Raw genomic sequence first — 19,221 nt, forward strand, 5'->3', positions numbered from 1 at the left:
CGCAACTTTCTGCAAGGGAGGACCTTTCGTGTAGCAGTGGGTGGCACTATGTCCTCACCCTGTCCTGTATACTGGGGAGTGCCCCAAGGATCTGTTCTTAGCCCACTCCTTTTCTCTGTCTTATTGTCGGATCTCCCTTCCATCCAAGGAGTGCATACCCTGGTATATGTGGATGATGTGGCCCTTATGTGCAGTGCCCCAGCTTTACTGACAGCTCAGGAAACACTTCAGGGTGCCCTGCAATGCATCATGGGCCACCACCTGGGGTTTGGAGGTTAGTGACACTAAGTCCAAGCTCTTATGCTTTACTAGACGCCGACTCTCCACTCTTCCATCAGTCTCATTGAACCAGACGCCAATCCCTTTAGTCTCTTCTCATCGTTGGTTGGGAGTCACCTTAGATGCACCATTCTTGACATGGAAGAAACACATAGCGGCCCTCCACCTCTCGTGTGCACGTCGCATTGCACTTATGCGCCGGATCTCTGGCACCAAGTGGGGGGCGGATCGAGACCTTCTCTATAAGTTCTATATAGCTATGGTTCGCAGCAATCTCACTTATGTGAGTGAGGTGTATGACTCGGCTTCTTCCTCCTCTCTTCATCGCTTAGACATTCTCCAGAATTCAGCCATCCGTAACATGCTGGGGGCATTCCCCTCCACCCCTATCGCAGCCTTGGAGGCAGAGTAGGGGATAGTCCCTCTCTCGTCGGTGAGGACAGCGAGGAACTGTTTACGACTCCATCATATGGCCTCTCTGCCTTGTACTCACCCCTGTCGCCTCTCTTCACAGATGTGGGAGACAGCCTCTGTCCCCCCACGTTTGGCTCAGCCTTCCTTTGTAGCCAGGGCCCAGCGTTCCCTGTCCTGCCTTACTCTTCCTGCACTTGTGATGACTCCCTTCCCTCTCCACTCCCCCGCACCTCCCTGGCTGGACATGACACGATACATTCACCTAGATTGGCACTACAGGAACAGGGAACCCCCTCAGTTAGTTGTATTTCTATTTGAAGAGTTTCGCTCTGTTACATATGGCTCTTCATTCTCCGTCTACACGGATGGCTCGGCACGGTCCTCCCCTCCTTCTACATCATCTGCGACCTTCTTTGCTAATCTCTCCCTGTGTTAAACGTGGCGGTTGGACCCTGCTCGTTCTGTTCTGGCAGGGGAACTCTTCACCATTCACCAGGCTCTGGCTTTTGTCCTAGATCACATTCTCCCACAACCATTGGTCCTCTTCCCTGATTCCCAATCTTCCCTGGCACTTTTATGCTCTGCTCGTCCACGATCACTGCGCGTCCTCGTTCGTCGGACACAATCTCTCCTCCTGCGCTTCTTGCGGAGTCCAGGTTGGAGCATCTCCCTTCAGTGGGTTCCCGCCCATGTTGGAATCTGGGGCAATGAAATGGCAGATCGGGCGGCCTCCCTCGCGCACACACTTCCTACTGTTACCCCTCTTGCCCTGGGCCACAGTGATTTTACAAGGGCTGTTTGGAAGGGAATCCGTTATCAGTGGCAAGAGGGCCTTGCACACTCCCTCTTCGGCTCGGTGGACGTTGCACTGACTCGCCTTCGAGTCGGGCACTCGCGACTGGCGGCTCATCTATATCACCTTCGGATGACGGACTCTCCGTACTGCCAGTGGTGTCCCTCACAGCCTGAGACGGTGGAACACTTCCTGCTGTGGTGCCCACGTTATCACTCTGCACGGACTACTCTCCGTGCGGCCTTGCGCACACTTGGGGTGCACACTTTCACTCTACCTGTCCTCCTCAACGGGGAGGGGTTTCGCCCTCTGGACCGTCAGGAGATATTGGCTTGTACCTGCTCCTTCCTGCTGGCTTCAGGGCGTATCAGAGACATATAATACATAGTTATTAGTCAAGACATTCTTCCACTTTGGTCGATATTCCCTCTCCTAGCACTGGACGGCCGGGCTCGATACGGCGTATGCTGTCAGTGGCCCTGAAACCCAAACAGAAGAAGAAGAAGAACTTGGAGAGCATCATCTTAATGCAGGCGACAAGCAGCAGCAGTTACTAAATAAACTTAACGTGTGTTGAAGAAAAAGTACAGTACGTTTATATTATGAAGTTTACTTTTTTTTTTTTTTGCTAAGATTTTATATTGTAACTATTGTAAATTAACACTGACTTCTGTTGATGTCCACAGAACCCAACAGTCATTGTGACTTTTATTTTCCCCCCATTGAGGTTGTACCCAATGAAGAGGCGCCAGAGCAAGTATATATCCATGCATTTACCCATGTGTTTACTAGCCAGACTCATTGGTGTTGTATTAATGGTGATATAGACCCCAATGGAAATAAGCCACTGACTTTTTTGGGTTATCCTAGGTAATTTACACTTATGTTACTATGAATGATAATTATACTTACGTGTACCTGTCCCTAAATAAACTGTACTTATGTGTACCTGTCCCTAAATAAACTGTACTTAACTAATATTCACATAATTGCAAGGACTCCAATGAATATCAGTCGCGTTGACTTTGAGTTAGCCTAGATAATTTACATGCATTAATGGCATAATGAGTACAACACAAACTTATGTAATGCATGCATTGTGCTAATTTTCAGCCAGAATTTAACGTGATTTTTCTGCATAAAACTTTAACAACATTTTTAAAATCTAGCACTGGGACAAGGTATGATAACTATTAACCTATATTACATCTGCATAATGTACTTAGCACATGCTCTTAACGTGTGTCCCCTCAAGCGTGCAATTTTTTGCATGTTAGCTACATAGTGAAAGGCCTTAATAAAAAGAATTATACTGTTATTGGGGTAGATTGATATTTTAGCTCGATCGCTAGCGCACTCAGCTCACACACTGAGGTCTGGGGTTCAGTTCCCCAGTACAGAAGGAAACATTAGAACATGTTTCCTCAAGGCACCGACTGTCAATGTTAACCCGTCAGTAAAATGGGTACCTGGGTATTAGTCGACTGGTGTGTGTCGCATCCTGGGGCAAAAATTGACCTGATTTGCCTGAAATGCTCTGCATACTGAGGGGCTTTCTATACTGTAGTATGTCCATGATGTCAGCTAGGCCTGTATACCTTGTACATATACTTGTAGAAATAAAGATATTATATTATTATTATTATTAAAATATGCAGATTTAACTTAAAATACTCCAGTAAACTCAGACAGTGGCATTTAATTAAATTTGAGTGACCCTTCAAGAGAATTAGTGGAGTACATAATATATCAGGACCCCAGTGGAAATAAGTAACTTCAAACCTTCATATCTTTGCATCAAATCTGATTACTTCCCACCAAGAGCTGAGACTTAACCCCTACAACCATACAGAAGCGAGTACTGTATGACCCATATAAACTTAGTGATATAATAATTACACTGGAGTGATTATTGTAGACCTGAAGCCTTTTAAGAAATTATAGGAGGTATCTTAGGTTATGTTATCTTCAAATGTCAGTTTTTGTATGTAATGATTATTTTTTTTTGGTTAAAAATGTTCAGTTAAGTTAAAATTATTAATTTGCACTGTAATAGTTCTGTGTATGACGTATTTTAATTAAGGAATATAGTTACAGTGAAGTTTATTACAGGTATATATTAGTGATAACTTATCACCATTGTTTGTCTGTACATAATTATAATATTCACTATAAATGTTAACTTGCTGTATGCCTAAAATACTTATATGCTTAATGAAAACATACAAGTTTAAAATTGTAGTAAATAGAAATGTGCTTATTTAACCCAACTTAAGCTTATTAAAGCTGCATAATAGCAAGTGTTTCTTGCTTTATGTGATAGATGTGTTCTAGGAAAGGATATATACCTTTAATTTAAAAAAAAAGCATAAAGAATGCACACCATCCTGATCCTTTCCTCCCTACCTTTTTTGTATTTGTTACTTGACTATTGATTATAATCCCTAGATCTCAGAATAACATTCATGAGTAGTATATTTAATATATTTGGAACATTTTAAATTGGCATGTTAGTCTTTATAAACTAGAAGTGTGTAAAAATATTGGTATCAGAATGCAGTTTGTTCATATTCAAAATGTATCATTTAACTTCTAATGCAATTACTGTACATGCTTAAATTTCTGAAAGATCTAAGCAATGGAAAATGTAATTATTAATTACTGTGTTATGGATTCTGCTACTTTATTCTAAATTTACTCACAGTAAACTGCCTGAGTCAAGGACCCCAATGGAATAAGTCACTGACTTTTTTTTGGGTTATCCTAGGTAATTTGCACATGTGTTACTATGTATAATTTGTACTCGCCTATTTGTGGTTGCAGGGATCGATTCATAGCTCCTGGCCCTGCCTCTTTACTGATTGCTACTAGGTCCTCTCCCTGCTCCATGAGCTTTATCAAACTTCGTCTTAAAACTATATATGGTTCCTGCCTCCACCACATCGCTGTCCAGATTTTTCCACTTCCTGACAACTCTGAAGAAATACTTCCTAACATCCCCTTGACTCATCTGAGTCATCAATTTCCAATTGTGACCCCTTGTTTCTGTGTCCCATCTCTGGAACATCTTGTCTTTGTCCACCTTGTGAAATCCTTGCAGTATTCTATATGTCATTATCATGTCTTCACTAACCCTCCTGTCCTCCAGTGTCAGGCTGATTTCCCTTAACTGTTCTTTGTAGGACATTCCCCTTAGCTCTGGGACTAGTCTTGTTATAAACCTTTGCACTTTCTCTAATTTCTTGATGTGCTTGACCAGGTGTGGGTTCCAAACTGGTGTTGCATACTCCAGTATGGGCCTGATGTACATGGTGTACAGAGTCTTCAACGATTCCTTACTGAGGTATCAGAACGCTATTCTAAGGTTTGCCAGGCACCCATATGCTGCAGTAGTTATCTGGTTGATGTGCACCTCAGGAGATGTACTTGGTATTATACTCACCCCAAGATCCTTTTCCTTGAATGATGTTTGCAGTCTTTGGCCACCTAGCCCATACTCTGTCTGTGGTCTTCTTTGCCCTTCCCCAATCTTCGTGACTTTGCAGTTGGCAGGGTTAAATTCAAGGAGCCAGTTGTTGGACCAGGTTTACAGCTTGTCTAGGTCTCTTTGTAGTCCTGCCTGAGCTTCATCAGATTTGATTCTCCTTATTAACTTCACATCATCTGCAAACAGGGACACTTCTGAGTATAGCCCTTCTGCCATGTCATTCACATATACCAAAAACAGCACTGGTCCTAGAACTGACCCCTGTGGAACCCTGCTCATCACAAGCACTCATTTTGACACCTTGTCACATACCGTGACTCGTTGTTGCCTCCCTGCCAGGTATTCTCTGATCCATTGCAGTGCCTTTCCTGTTAGGCATGCCTGCTCCTCTAGCTTTTGCACTAACCTGTCGTGAGGAACTGTGTCAAAGGCCTTCCTGCTGTCCAAGAAAACGCAGTATACCCACCCCTATCTCTATTGTCTTCTGTTACTGGCCAGAGAGCCTGTCATTAGTCCGAGGCATCTGCAAACGAGTACGTCACTAAGTGAGGAGAGGCTGTATTACATGTCTTGTATCTTTAACCCTTTCAGTGCTGGTGCCGTACTAGTACGGCTTGCATGCCAGGGTTGGTGCCGTACTAGTATCCATAAATTCTAGCGTCTTGAAATCTAGTGAGAGAAAGCTGGTAGGCTTACATATGAAAGAATGGGTCTATGTGGTCAGTGTGCACAGTATAAAAAAAAATTCTGCAGCACACAGTGCATAATGAGAAAAAAAAAACTCCGACTGTCTTTTTGCTTTACAACAGCGGTTTGCAGTGTATTTTCGTATGCTATTTACAGTTGTATTCTAGTTTTCCTGGTCTCATTTTATAGAATGGAAGACATATTACAGAAATTGAGATGATTTTGATTGGTTTCACAAAGAAAAGGACCTTGAAATTGAGCTCAAAGTAGCAGAAATATTCGATTTTTGCCAAAGTTCAAAAGTAAACAAATCATGCCAAGCGTCCAATACACGTCAACTGGTAAGTCTAATATTCTTTCACAAGTGCACTGATATTATTTATACCATTTCTACACTAATGCAGTAGTCTGCATAACAGTAAATCTTCTATTTTTTTGTGAGAATAAAAATTCAAAGTGGAAAGCAAAAGAAATGTAAGAGAGGTCTGGGGATGTGACTAATGAACAGAGGAAATGTTATTTTAGTGCCAGGAATGTCTGTCTTGTTTATTCTGGACCCTATTTGGAAATTGGCATCTTTTGAAATATGTGTGAAATTGGCAAAATTGCCAATTTCTGACCACTTTACTGGATAGTTGAAATCAGTAAATGGGTGGTTTCTTGTACTCATTCGATAGAAAAAGTGTTCTAGTGAAATAGTTACGATTTTTGTGACTGGTACATTGGAATTGGCTGAAAATAGGGCTCAAAGTGGGCAAATCGTTGATGCGTAACATCGTCGGACCACTAACTTTGTGAGAGCATAATTCCGTAAGTTTTCCAGCAAATTTCATATTTTTGGTGTCATTATGATCGGGAAAAGATTCTCTATCATTTCATAAGAAAAAATAATTTTTTTTTTTTTTTTTTGAAAAATTTCTAACCCTGAGGACAAGTTTAGGAGAGGGCCTGCTGACCCTGAAAGGGTTAATGTAGGGCGAGAGGTGAGTTTTATTTGTAGGAAGTCAGGTTTGGGAAGTATAGTAGCCAGCCAGGGCAGCCTTCCCCGCCCCCCCACTCACACGTAGTGTAAACAAACCAGGTGAATGCATCTGGTTTTCGTTCATGTATGTTTGTATTATATCATATTACATACCACATTGATACAGTAGAATAAATAAAGAGAAACACTCCCATTCTCATGTAACACCATTTTTTAGAAGAAAAGACGCTCTGAGTGAAGGCATGCGAAAGGAATAATTTTCTAGTTACCCCCAGTAATATTATAGTGTACACGTTTTCTATGATGTTGGACTACAAGTCGCCTGACTACCACAAGTCCTACAAGTTGCCTGGCTACCACATCTTATACACGTATTTATGTTAATTTATTCTACTGTGGGGTGTATTTATCATGTTTATACATTACATAGAATGTTTATTATATAATTTTGAAAAAAAAATATCATAGATGGATTAATGGAAATGTCTGTATTAATGTAATATACAACATTTAATGCACCCAAGAGATTGCATATTATTATTAACATGGCATCAAGAGTAGAGACTCTCAGTGATTTTAATGTGTACCTGCACACCAGCACAGTGTGTATATATTTAGGTACAGGTACACATAAGTATAATTATCAGAGTACATATAAAATATGCAGTAACTTTAAAACACTTGAAATTTTGGAAAGTTTCCAGACATAATAGAGAGATGTGCTCACGAAGAATGTTAACAAATCAGGTGGGGCACGCCGTATTAGAAAGACTGGGAATCATACAGCAAGTTTTGGTCATAATTTGAAATCAACCTATTAGTGAAATGCCTTAAGGCAAAATGCCGTAAAGCGGGGCCCTACTGAATTCAGGGGAAGCAATAAATATGGGTCATACAGTGCCTGGGAAATGGGAGGCAATAAAGTTTATTCCATGAAAGGGAAAGGTAGCTCCAATTCCTTATAAAAAAGAACAGTTTACCAGCATCAAGGTACTTTCCCTTGAAGGGATGTGCTCATATACTGTATTCAACCAGCAACATTTCCTGCTGTCTTTCTTAAGTCAGATAATTAGTCCTCTGTCTTTATTATTATTATTATTATAATTAAAAAGAAGTCTGTCTTTATTGTACAGTTCTCTACATGAGATTGGTTTTATTTCACTAAATTTCATTAAGCTGAAGTAAACACTTGTATGCTTGTCATAGTGTAACTAAAATCTATTAAAGCTGATATTAAGACAAAGTGGATGTTAAATTTATCATCTCAAGTAAATGTTTATAATATGATTCATGTTATTTTTTTTTTTTCAGACTACTCAAGTTTATTGTACCGGTAACTGCTAAGACAGTCACAGCTGGAATGATGATAGCCAAACTTGTGAAACCTCAGACATTTCTCAGCTTGGCAATGTTTGGTCAACATAATGCTTGCCTTTGTCGGTTCAGTCCATCCTTTACAGCTAGACAAATGTCATTAGGTTAGCTGGCACCTTTCTTCAACTGCAGTAATTTTAAATGAAAAACCAGTCACAGTTCATAAATACTACTATATATAATTGAGAGACTATTTGCATTTACTTTTTTTTATTCATTTTGCTTGATTTTTGTATTTAAAATCTTTCAACCAAATTTATCTCCTTAGTACTGCATTTATGACTGATAAATGTGCACATATTGTACATTTCTCCAGTTGTTATACCTCCAGAAGTTCTGGAGGTGGGAATTGCAGTACCAGCACTCTGAGGGTGGGGATGTTGTAGTGTAGAGGGCCTCTTAAATTGTGTTGTCCATTCATGTCCCTTCAAGGGAGGTTCCTTGAAGCTGGTGAGGGGCTCTTGATCTAGGGAATTGGATCTGTACTCCAGTTCCCTGAATTGAGCCTGAATACCTTCCATCATCCCCATCCCCCAGGTGATGTATAATCCATACAGGGTTAGCTCTCCCCCATGATTATAATTATAATATCCAGTCATGTTTGTCAAGACAGCTTTTGAATTAAGAATGTTACTCTTCTTGGATTACTGTACCTTGGTGGGAAATGATCACTGTTATATAAATTATTATTATAATGAAAAACAAGCACTGAACTTGCTAGTCATACAGCACTGCAGGGCAGGGGGTGTTGCTGGATCAGAGAATAGCAAAGGTGGAGAGGATAACATGGCAGAGATAGAAAGAACTGTGAGGAGTGCTAAATTTAGAAAGTGCTGTATTATCAAAATTTGTAATAAATTGGTTGCTGTCAAAGTGGGAGTCTTGAATCAAAGGTGAGACCATTAGCATGGAGGGAAGATAAAGTAAGGGTGCTAGAGTGGTGACAATGTCAGAGGTAAATTTTGCGTGCTCGTTTATAGACAGGTCAGTCCAACAGAATATGGCAAACTGAAATTGAAACCTGGCAATTCTCAGTGGAATAGGGCACCTCTCCATGAGATACCCATGAGTAAGATGGGTGTGCTCGATGAGAAGACGGGAAGCGAAGTCTCCCAACCTCAGCATCGATGATAAGAAGGCCAGAACCTAAACTTGGCTTGATAGAGTATAATTTGTTGCAAGTCATATTGGACCAACGATGTTGCCAACAGTTGCGAAGGTGGTTAGAGATTACAGCAAAATAGTCTGAGAATGGAATACCTCTATAAGAAACAGGGAGGTCATGTACTGCTGACTGCGCAGCACAGTCCGCCTGCTAGTTGTCCTGACCAGGGACCCAGCAGAAAATTATTTCTTTGTTTTTGCTAGAAATGCAGTGCAACCAAAGTTGTATACAAGGAACTAGGGGATGAGGTTAATGAAATTTTCTAATAAAGGAGTCAGAGACTACTACAAATGTTGAGGTAGGCATAGCTGCAATACAGATAATTGCAATGAGAACTGCATACAGTTCAGCTGTAAAAATGCTGTCCGAGTAATAAATAATGACGTCGCACAACACTGTCCAAGAATACTGCTGTAAACCCAACAACATCAGAGGATTTATAACCATCAGTGTAAGCTGCAATGGAATGAAAATGAGACTGGAAATGGTTGAGAAAAAGGGAGCGAGAAGCAACTAAGTATTTGAGCTTTTGCACATGGCAGTGGGGAAGAACAGACATGAACTGTCAGATCCTCCTAGGGAGAAGAGAAAAGTTAGATGCTAGATAAACTTATAAAGGGGGCAACTGAAGAGAAGTCAAGAGCGAGCGAAGACGAAGAGAAAGGGGATGGAGTAAACGGGAGGTGAACAAATAATGGACCTCTAGTAACATCCATTACTACCCTGCATGTAGAAGGATCATGAAGGTCATGAGAGCGGACAAAATAACGGAGGCAACAGGCATCACAGCAATTGTTCAAGGATGGAACACATGCCTCTGTATATAGGCTCATGATAGGTAAGGAGCAAAAAGCACCTAGACAAACGTAGTCCCAGATGATGGATGGGATCAAGTTTAGAAAGAGTTGCGGGAGAGGACACAGAATATATCTGGTTGCTGTTATCTAGTTTCAGTAAAATTAAGGCTGGATACAGTCAAAGGAGAGTTAGACGATCTGCCCCCATGAAAGATGAGAAGGTTTTGAGGAGGTTCAGACAGCTATGGCAAGTTGCTTTCAGGGAAGTAATGTGAGGTTTCCAGAACAGCTGGCAGTCAAACAGAAGGCCAAGAAATCCGACCAATTCACGTTCGGGGATACAGGAGCCATACAGGTACAATGAAGTGTCAGGGACAAAAAGTATAAAAAATGCATGCATAGACATAGGTCTGTTATGAATGGTGGCCAACTTCCAGTACTTGCCAATTCCAATTTCTGTATGTCTAGAAAGTGATACAAATCCAGGGCAGATATATAATTTTTCACAGGAAAACACTAAGGAGATAAGATGATACAACAAAGGTATTTAGGCATTATGCCAGTACATTAGTGTATAAAAATGGGGAACTGGTAAACCCATAAGGGTCATGCAGTGCTTTAGGAATGGAAGGTAATCTGGTTTCATCCAAGGAAGGGGAAGGTAGTGTCAATTTCTCATAGAGCTCTTCACCATCATCAAGGCACTCACTAATGTCATTCATGTTGAAGTGTAGACAGCCTGTACTGTCTGCACAGGCAGCCTATGCTGTCTGCCAGCTTAGTTCATATTTCGCGGCACTAAGGTGCTGCCCTCTCTAGCCAGCCCAGGTCACGCCTGACATCACATGATGTCACATCGAGTGCTTCAGTAATTATGTCAGTATTGTCGAGAAGATTGAGAGAAGATATATGTCGTGTGTTAATTACAGTGGACCCCCGGTATTCAATATTAATCCGTTCCTGAGAGCTCATCGAATACCGAAAATATCAAAAAGCGAATCAATTTTCTCCATAAGAAATAATGGAAATCAAATTAATCTGTGCAAGACACCCAAAAGTATGAAAAAAAAAATTTTACCACATGAAATATTAAGTTTAATGCAATAGAATAATTACAATAACAACAATAACAATAGAATAATAACAATAGAATAATTGACACTTACCTTTAATGAAGATATGGTGATGATTGATGGGATGGGAGGAGGGGAGAGTGTCGAAGTTGTTACTGTTTAGAAGGGGAATCCCCTTCCATTAGGACTTGAGGTAGCAAGTCCTTTTCCGGAGTTACTTCCCTTCTTCTTTTAATGCCATTAGGACCAGCTTGAGAGTCACTGGATTTCTGTCGCACAACATAGCTGTCCATAGAGGCCTGTACCTCTCGTTCCTTTATGACTTTTCTAAAGTGATTCACAACATTGTCAGTGTAATAGTCACCAGCACGGCTTGCAATAGCTGTGTTAGGGTGTTTGTCATCAAAAATGGTTTGCACTTTAAGCCACATTGCACACATTTCCTTAATCTTTGAAGTAGGCAACTTCCTCAATTTCTCTGTCCCCTCCGAAGCAGTTTCCTCAGGTCTGGCCTCTTGCTGTTGAAGATGATCTAGCAGCTCATCAGTGGTTAGTTCGTCATTGCCCTCCTCCACCAGCTCTTCCACATCCTCCCCACTAACCTCCAACCCCAAGGACTTCCCCAATGCCACAGTGGATTCCTCAACTGGCATAGGATTCCCAGGGTTAAAATCCCTTTTGTCTACACATTCTAGCCACAGTTTTTTCCAAGCAGAGTTCAAGGTCCTCTTAGTCACTCCCTCCCAAGGTTTATACAATTGAAGATATTAAAGTGATCCTTCCAAAACTCTTTTAGAGTCAGTTGAGTTTCTGTAGTCACTACAAAGCACTTTTGAAACATAGCTTTTGTGTACAGTTTCTTGAAGCTGGTCCATGGGCTGCAGGAGAGGAGTGGTATTAGGAGGCAAAAACTTGACCTTAATGAAGCTCTCTCTACCTCAAGTCGGGACAACTCAAGGTAGGTGGCCGAGCAAATGTAGACAGCCTGTACTGTCTGCACAGACAGCCTATGCTGTCTGCCAGCTTAGTACATATTTCGCGGCACTAAGGTGCTCCCCTCTCTAGCCAGCCCAGGTCAGTGGGACACTGGTCCCACTCGCACTTGCTCACTCACTCAGCGGCCTAGACACAGTGAACATTAAAATGGTATAAAATACCGACAGATTGTTAGGTAAGACACATATGCAACAGTTAGGTATCTTTATTTCGAAAACCATTATTTCGAAATAAAGATACCTAACTGTTGCATATGTGTCTTACCTAACATGGCCTAGACACAGACAACACGGCTACTCCCTCTCTCCCTGGTGGGCATGGCCCTCCTGGCCATGGGCACAACACACAAGCCTGTGTACCCACCACGACTTTGCAAATAAAGTAAGAAGCCTCCGAAGACATATCATTTACTTCCCGCTACCAGCATCACCAAGTAATCTCATTAAACAGAAGCATTGTATGATAATCATCTGTACTGTATTTACAGATATCTTAGGCTTGTTTTTAGATGGTTTATAATTTTCATTAATGATATTATTATCAAAACCTAGTGCTAAACATACTGGGGTCATACAGCACATTAATGATGTATGGTAAACCTGAAATTCAACAGACTTCAAAAAAAGTATTGGACAAAATCTGCTGGATCAATTGATTTGGAAATGGTCAAAGTTAGTTGGTTACAAAAGTGCATGTTATTGTTGGGAACACAGTTAAACAATCTCACATCCTACACGCTCGCCATGATGGCCACTCGCATCTCCTTCCTTATTAGTCTTCAATCAAGGGTTTACTGTATATTTTTTATGCATGTTTTATTTGTTTCTTTTTTACATTGTGAATTGTTTTTATGACTTGTTGCAGCATCAAGTAATGAAGATATCATTGTTGATAAGCGAGGAGAAGGTGGATGTGTTGGCGTGGTCACAATGAATCGCCCTGATGTTATGAACAGCTTTACCAATTCATATATGGGAAGATTGGGAAAAACTATGAGAAATATGGATGCTGATTCTAGTGTTGCTGCCATTGTTATTACTGGAGGTGAAAAAGTATTTTCTGCAGGTTGGTGAATGGCTGTCTCTTAGCTCCCAAATTGTCCTGAATTAATTTTTTTTATTAGCCTAAATTTATACTAATGTTGAAATAAATGGCATATATAATTGTTTTTTGCAAAAAATGCAGTAGTATTATTGCCTATTTTTTTTTTTTTTTTTTTTTTTTGTGCTTTGGAAAAGTATACACACATTACTGTACATATTCATTGGAAAGCACTGAACTCATTGGGGTCATGCAGCACCTGAGGAATGGAAAGTAATTGGCTTTGATTCAAGAAGGGGAAGGGTACCTCCAATTCCTTGAATTAAGAGCTCTTCGGCATTCAACTATCATTGTAGGTAACACCTTAAAATATATTTTCTATTAATATTTTTAGATTTCATGAGAATTAAAAGACTACTCGGCCTAGATATTTATTGATTTGAAATGCTTAGTGTAACTTACTGTACTCTTTTTCTTAAAAGCTTTAGATTACAAAAATAATATTTTTGTACATAGAGTAATGACTCATTTTTGCTAGATGGCCTTAATTAAATCTTGCTTTTATTTTCCATTTCTTTCTACAGTAATAACTGTTAATAACATCACCTAGAGCTTAGTTATGCATTGAAAAAATATTTAACAGCTATTTCTTCTCTCACAAGTGCTGAAAGATAAGATTTCGTTCAGATTTTTAACCCAGGAAGGTTAGCCACCCAGGATAACCCAAGAAAGGCAGTGCATCATTGAGGACTGTCTGTCTTATTTCCATTGGGGTCGTCAATCTTGTCCCCCAGGATGTGACCCACACCAGTTGACTAACACCCAGGTACCTACTTGCTGCTAGGTGAACAGAACAACAGGTGTAAGGAAACGCGTTGAAATGTTTCCACCCCACCGGGAATCGAACCTGGACCCTCTGTGTATGAAGTGAGAGTTTTGCCAGCCAGGCCACCATTACTGTCACTTATGGTATGTAGTTATTACACTCAGAACCAAGCACTAAACCCACTAGGGTCATACAGTGCTGCTTGGTATACAGTATCCTATAGCATTTGTAAAATTTGAAAGTATTTTAACCCTGGATAATGGATATTTTGTACTTGAGGATGTAATGGCTTTTAACCCTTTGACTGTTTACATGTTAAAATAGTCTCACTGAGTGTGTTTAAAGACAAACAGCACGGTGAGAGGAAGACGGCAGCATGTTACCATAGTCTCACTGAGTTTGTTTCAACACAAACGGCACGTCAAGAAGGAGACGGCAGCTTCAAAGAGAGCATGTTAAAATAGTCCGTATAAATACGTCTTACGAGCCAATGTTTCTGAGGTATTTATACGCACAAATTCTAGCGGCTTCAAATCAAGCGGGAAAGGCCTGGTAGGCCTACATGAGAGAGAATGGGTCTCAGTGGTCGGTGTGCACCCTGTGAAAAAAATCTGGGACCCAGCGGTGCATTGTGGGAACGCCATCTTGTTAGTCCATTTTCACCATGCCTCTCGGTAAGAAGTTCCTCACTCCTCGGCGGATTGGAGGTCTTTTGTTCCCAAGTGATAGCTCTAACAGTGATGAAAATGTCAGTGACAGTGAATTCCAGGGTTTTGAAGTGAGTGTTACCGGAAAAAGTGCCCAGGATAACGTAATTAGTGATGAAAACCCAGATGACCCACAACCTTCCACCTCTGGTGCTGGGCCGGCTTGTTCATGTTCACGTTCGCCTGTACCAGGACGAAAGAGGAAACTATTTGGTCGTGTACAACACCCAGATGTTAGCAGTGAATGTGATAGTGATAGTGATTTCAAGGTCATTGAAAGCAGTTCTAGTGACAGTGAGGGTGAATATTCCCCAGTGAAGCGGCAGTATGTACGACGTAGCATGCGGTCTGGTAGTGTTTCATATGTTGTTCCAAGGGAAAGGAGAAACTCTGGGAGCACATCCCGTGGCCCTACACCACGACCTGATAGTGAAGATGACGATATTGTTACGATGGGTATGAATGATGTGAGTGAGGAAGCAGACAGTGGTGGTGATAGTGAGGGTGGCATGGCCCATGTGGCACCATCAGCGGGTCATGATACTACCCACGCTGCTGACTGCACAACAACCAGCCTCACCTGACCCCACACTCCCACAACCTGCACAACCACAACCACGGTACAATATCCAGAACCCACCAGCAGACCGCATCTGGGATTGGCAGGACGGTGACGAGTTTGTTCCCAGTCCCCATGACTTTGATGAAACACAAAGTGGAATAAAGCCATCATGTCTGCTTGGGAACAATGCTAGTGAACTGGACTGCTTTGAGTTATTCTTCGATGAACCCCTGATGGACATCATTGTCAGGGAAACAAACACATACTATGATTACACCATGGCAAAAACAATTCTCTCACCAAAATCACGGCTACACAAGTGGAAGGAGACAACTGTGGCAGAGATATACCTGTTTTTTGCCACAATAATGCTTATGCCACATGTGTATAAGCACACTGTCACCACATACTGGGCAACAGAACACCTGATTTCAACTCCAGGTTTTAGTGACATTATAGGTGTCAATCGTTTCCTGATACTGTTACGTATGTTACACTTTTCAGACAAAACCAGGCCTGACAGAACCTACAGGTTATATAAGATCAGAAATGTGTTTATGTACCTGAAACAAAAGTGCTGCATGTATTTTTATCCCATCAGGAAGCTTGTTATTGACGAGTCCTTGATTTTATTCAAAGGAAGACTCTCATTCAAGTAATATATACCAAGCAAGAGGAAATGCTTTGGTATAAAGCTATTTGTACTGTGTGATTGCAGAAGTGGTCTAGTTTTGGATATCATTATGTACACTGGTAGTAATACTTTGAGAGATACCATGAAGTTATTGGGTATCTCTGGTGATGTGATTCGAACAATGATGGAACCATATCTTGGTAAGGGGCATATGTTATTTACTGATAACTGGTACACAAGCCCCTTACTCAGTGATTTCTTGCAAGTGAACTTGACAGACGTGTGTGGCACAGTGCGTGGTAATCGTAAACATATGCCAAGATTCGACGCTGGTACTCGCAGAGGTGAGGTGCAAGCCTTTGCTGCCAATGACATCATGGCACTTCGGTGGCATGACAAACGTGATGTCACATTGTTGACATCAGTTCACCAAAACGAAATGGCACACAGTGGCAGGCACAACAGACACACCAATGAACCCATTCTAAAGCCTGCAGCTGTCATGGACTACAACCTCAATATGCACTTAGTGGACAAATGTGACATGCAGATTGGGTTTGCAGACTGTGTATGCAAGAGTTATAAGTGGTATATAAAACTTTTTTTCCATCTTGTTGATATCTCTATGCTAAATGCTTATAACATATACAAGTTGAAGACCAACAAAACACCAAAATATGGTGAATTTTGTTTGTCAGTAATCAGACAAATAATCGCAAAGTACCAAGGAGCAACACCTGCAATAGACCAGCGCCCACGAAATTACCAACACACGTCATCTCGTTTCAGGCCTGGTGATCACTACCCCACATAACTGCCTCCTACTACTGCCAAGAAAAATGCTCGGAAGAGGTGTTATGTATGTACACATACCACAAAACGCCCACAAACACGCAGAGACACTCGTTTTATGTGTGAGGAGTGTCAAGTGCCCCTCTGCATATACCAGTGTTTCAAAGAGTTCCACAAGCTGCAGCAGTTCTAGGAACGTGTTTAGTGACTGTACATATGTATATATATTATGGAACAATAGTAATACACATTGTTTTGTATTGTTTGTTTGTGTAAACAAAGTGTATACACAAACTAATAGTGATAAAGTTTGTTCTGTTATTGTGTTGTAAACAATGAGTGTATATTTGAACAATGCACCTTACAGTGGTCTCACAGGCCACATAAGTTACTTGGAAAAGAAAAATATTGAAAAATGCAAGAAACCTTTGAATTAGAGTAAATAAAAGAATACCGGGTGGGCGGCAGTCGCTGCTGTTGCCGTACGCACGTCACTTTCTGCAAACTTTGCGGCTCTATATCTCAGTAAGTACTGATGGCAAAAATTTTTTTTAGGCTTAAAACACTCAGAAAAATATTCCTAACATTTTCATAAGAAAAAATTTTTTTTTTTCGAATATTTTGCGACATAGAATGACAGTTTCAGAAAGGGGCCTGCGACAGTCAAAGGGTTAATAATGGAGATTTCAATAAAAATTCTGCTCACCTAATTCATGTTTAAGAATGCATCCTTGATACTAGTAAATTGTATCTTGATAGGAAGAATATAATTTTGAGTTAAGGTAATACCTTACTAAATAAATTTCAACCAAAAAAAAAAAAGATTATGCACTGCACTGTGGTTAATTTTTATTGTATCTTAAGATTCTTTTACTTTCAGGGGGTGACATTACCGTCATGCAAGATATGAAATTTAAGGATTGTTATTGGAGCTTCATGAAGAACTTTGACACAGTAGTTAATGTGAGGAAACCAGTAATAGCTGCTGTGAATGGCTTTGCTGTTGGTGGTGGTTGTGAACTTGCACTAATGTGTGACATAATTCTTGCTGGGGAGAAAGCCAAGTAAGAATTAATGTACAGTAGCAATAATATTACCATGATTACTGATAAAAATTTTTTAATATTATTGGCTGTAGGTGATATATATAGGTGTATAGTGCATGTGTTCATGTGTGTTCATTTATTACTCATTACAGCTTTTGAGGAAATTCCAGAGTACAGTTATAGAAGCTGAAACCTTGTGTAGTTTTTTTTTTTTTTTTTCAACAAGTCGGTCGTCTCCCACCGAGGCAGGGTGACCCAAAAAAGAAAGAAAATCCCCCAAAAGAAAATACTTTCATCATCATTCAACACTTTCACCACACTCACAGGTGTGAGAATACTCAGAATACTGAGAATGCTCAGAATACAACAGTTTAGAAGCATATACGTATAAAGATACACAACATATCCCTCCAAACTGCCAATATCCCAAACCCCTCCTTTAAAGTGCAGGCATTGTACTTCCCATTTCCAGGACTCAAGTCCGACTATATGAAAATAACCGGTTTCCCTGAATCCCTTCACTAAATATTACCCTGCTCACACTCCAACAGATCGTCAGGTCCCAAGTATCATTCGTCTCCATTCACTCCTATCTAACACGCTCATGCATGAGCACGAGTTTAAAAATAGGGTAGATAAATACATGACTGGGTGTGGGTGGGCATCTGACTTAGTAGCTTGTGCTATTAGGTCAGATGCCGTGCTCCTTCCTTGAGTGAATGTGACCTGACCTGACTAGGTTAGGGCATTGCCTTAAGCTGGTAGGAGACTTGGACCTGCCTCACATGGGCCAGTAGGCCTGCTGCAGTGTTCCTTCTTTCTTATCTTCTTATTATTTTTATATATGCATAGTAATGCAAAAATTACCATTTTTATATAGTAACCATTTTTATATTGTAAGCAGAATGATATTCAGAATATTTTATAACACTTGAGGTCACATGCTTTTAATTTTTATTCATTGCATTTACAGGTTTGGAATACCAGATAGTAAAATTGGAACTGTTGCTGGGGGAGGTGGCACTCAACGGCTCTCTCAAGTTATCGGGAAGTCTCGTGCCATGCAGATGTGTCTTCATGGGAATACTGTTACTGCTCAGCAAGCTGAAGCTTGGGGTGAGCAGTGCTCTGTGTACATATATGTTCAAGCCTCATCAAGCCCACCCTAAGATAAGTAACAGTCTTAAAAGTTCTTATTGCATACAACACAGCCTCTCCTCACTTAACAATGGAGTTCCGTTCCTAAGACCACGTCGGTAAATTAATTCATCACTAATTATTATTATTATTATAATCAAGGGGGAAGCGCTAAACCCGGAGGATTATACAGCGCCTGGGGGGGGATATGTGGAAGGCATTCAGGCTTAATTCGGGGAACTGGAGCACAGATCCAATTCCCTAAATCAAGAGCCCCTCACCAACATCAAGGAACCTTCCTTGAGGGGAATTCATCACTAAGCAAGGAGCATACTATAATTGTGGTGGGTTTGTGTCAGCCATCTTTGATATTGTTTTAATGTCACCTTTGCATCATTTATATTTTTAGTATATTTTTAACCCTTAAAC

At 40.7% G+C, this 19,221-nt stretch overlaps 1 protein-coding gene across 7 annotated transcripts in view; it reads left to right on the forward strand.

Moving 5' to 3' along the window:
- Positions 1 to 19,221, forward strand: part of LOC128688849 (probable enoyl-CoA hydratase, mitochondrial) — an 83,623-nt gene that overhangs the window by 22,845 nt on the left and 41,557 nt on the right. For 4 of the 7 annotated variants that reach the window (XM_070085417.1, XM_070085421.1, XM_070085420.1 and 1 more), the window contains exons 1-5: positions 1,973 to 2,075; positions 7,954 to 8,120; positions 12,912 to 13,112; positions 17,490 to 17,673; positions 18,629 to 18,771. In XM_070085417.1, coding sequence (XP_069941518.1) covers positions 8,003 to 8,120; positions 12,912 to 13,112; positions 17,490 to 17,673; positions 18,629 to 18,771 — 646 coding nt within the window. In that variant the 5' untranslated portion in view covers positions 1,973 to 2,075; positions 7,954 to 8,002. Of the gene's footprint in view, positions 1 to 1,972; positions 2,076 to 7,953; positions 8,121 to 12,911; positions 13,113 to 17,489; positions 17,674 to 18,628; positions 18,772 to 19,221 lie in introns of those variants that run through there. The other 3 variants (XM_070085419.1, XM_070085418.1, XM_070085423.1) reach the window with 3 other exon arrangements.

This window comes from Cherax quadricarinatus, chromosome 16, assembly GCF_038502225.1.
Source record: "Cherax quadricarinatus isolate ZL_2023a chromosome 16, ASM3850222v1, whole genome shotgun sequence".
Classification (NCBI taxonomy): domain Eukaryota; kingdom Metazoa; phylum Arthropoda; class Malacostraca; order Decapoda; family Parastacidae; genus Cherax; species Cherax quadricarinatus.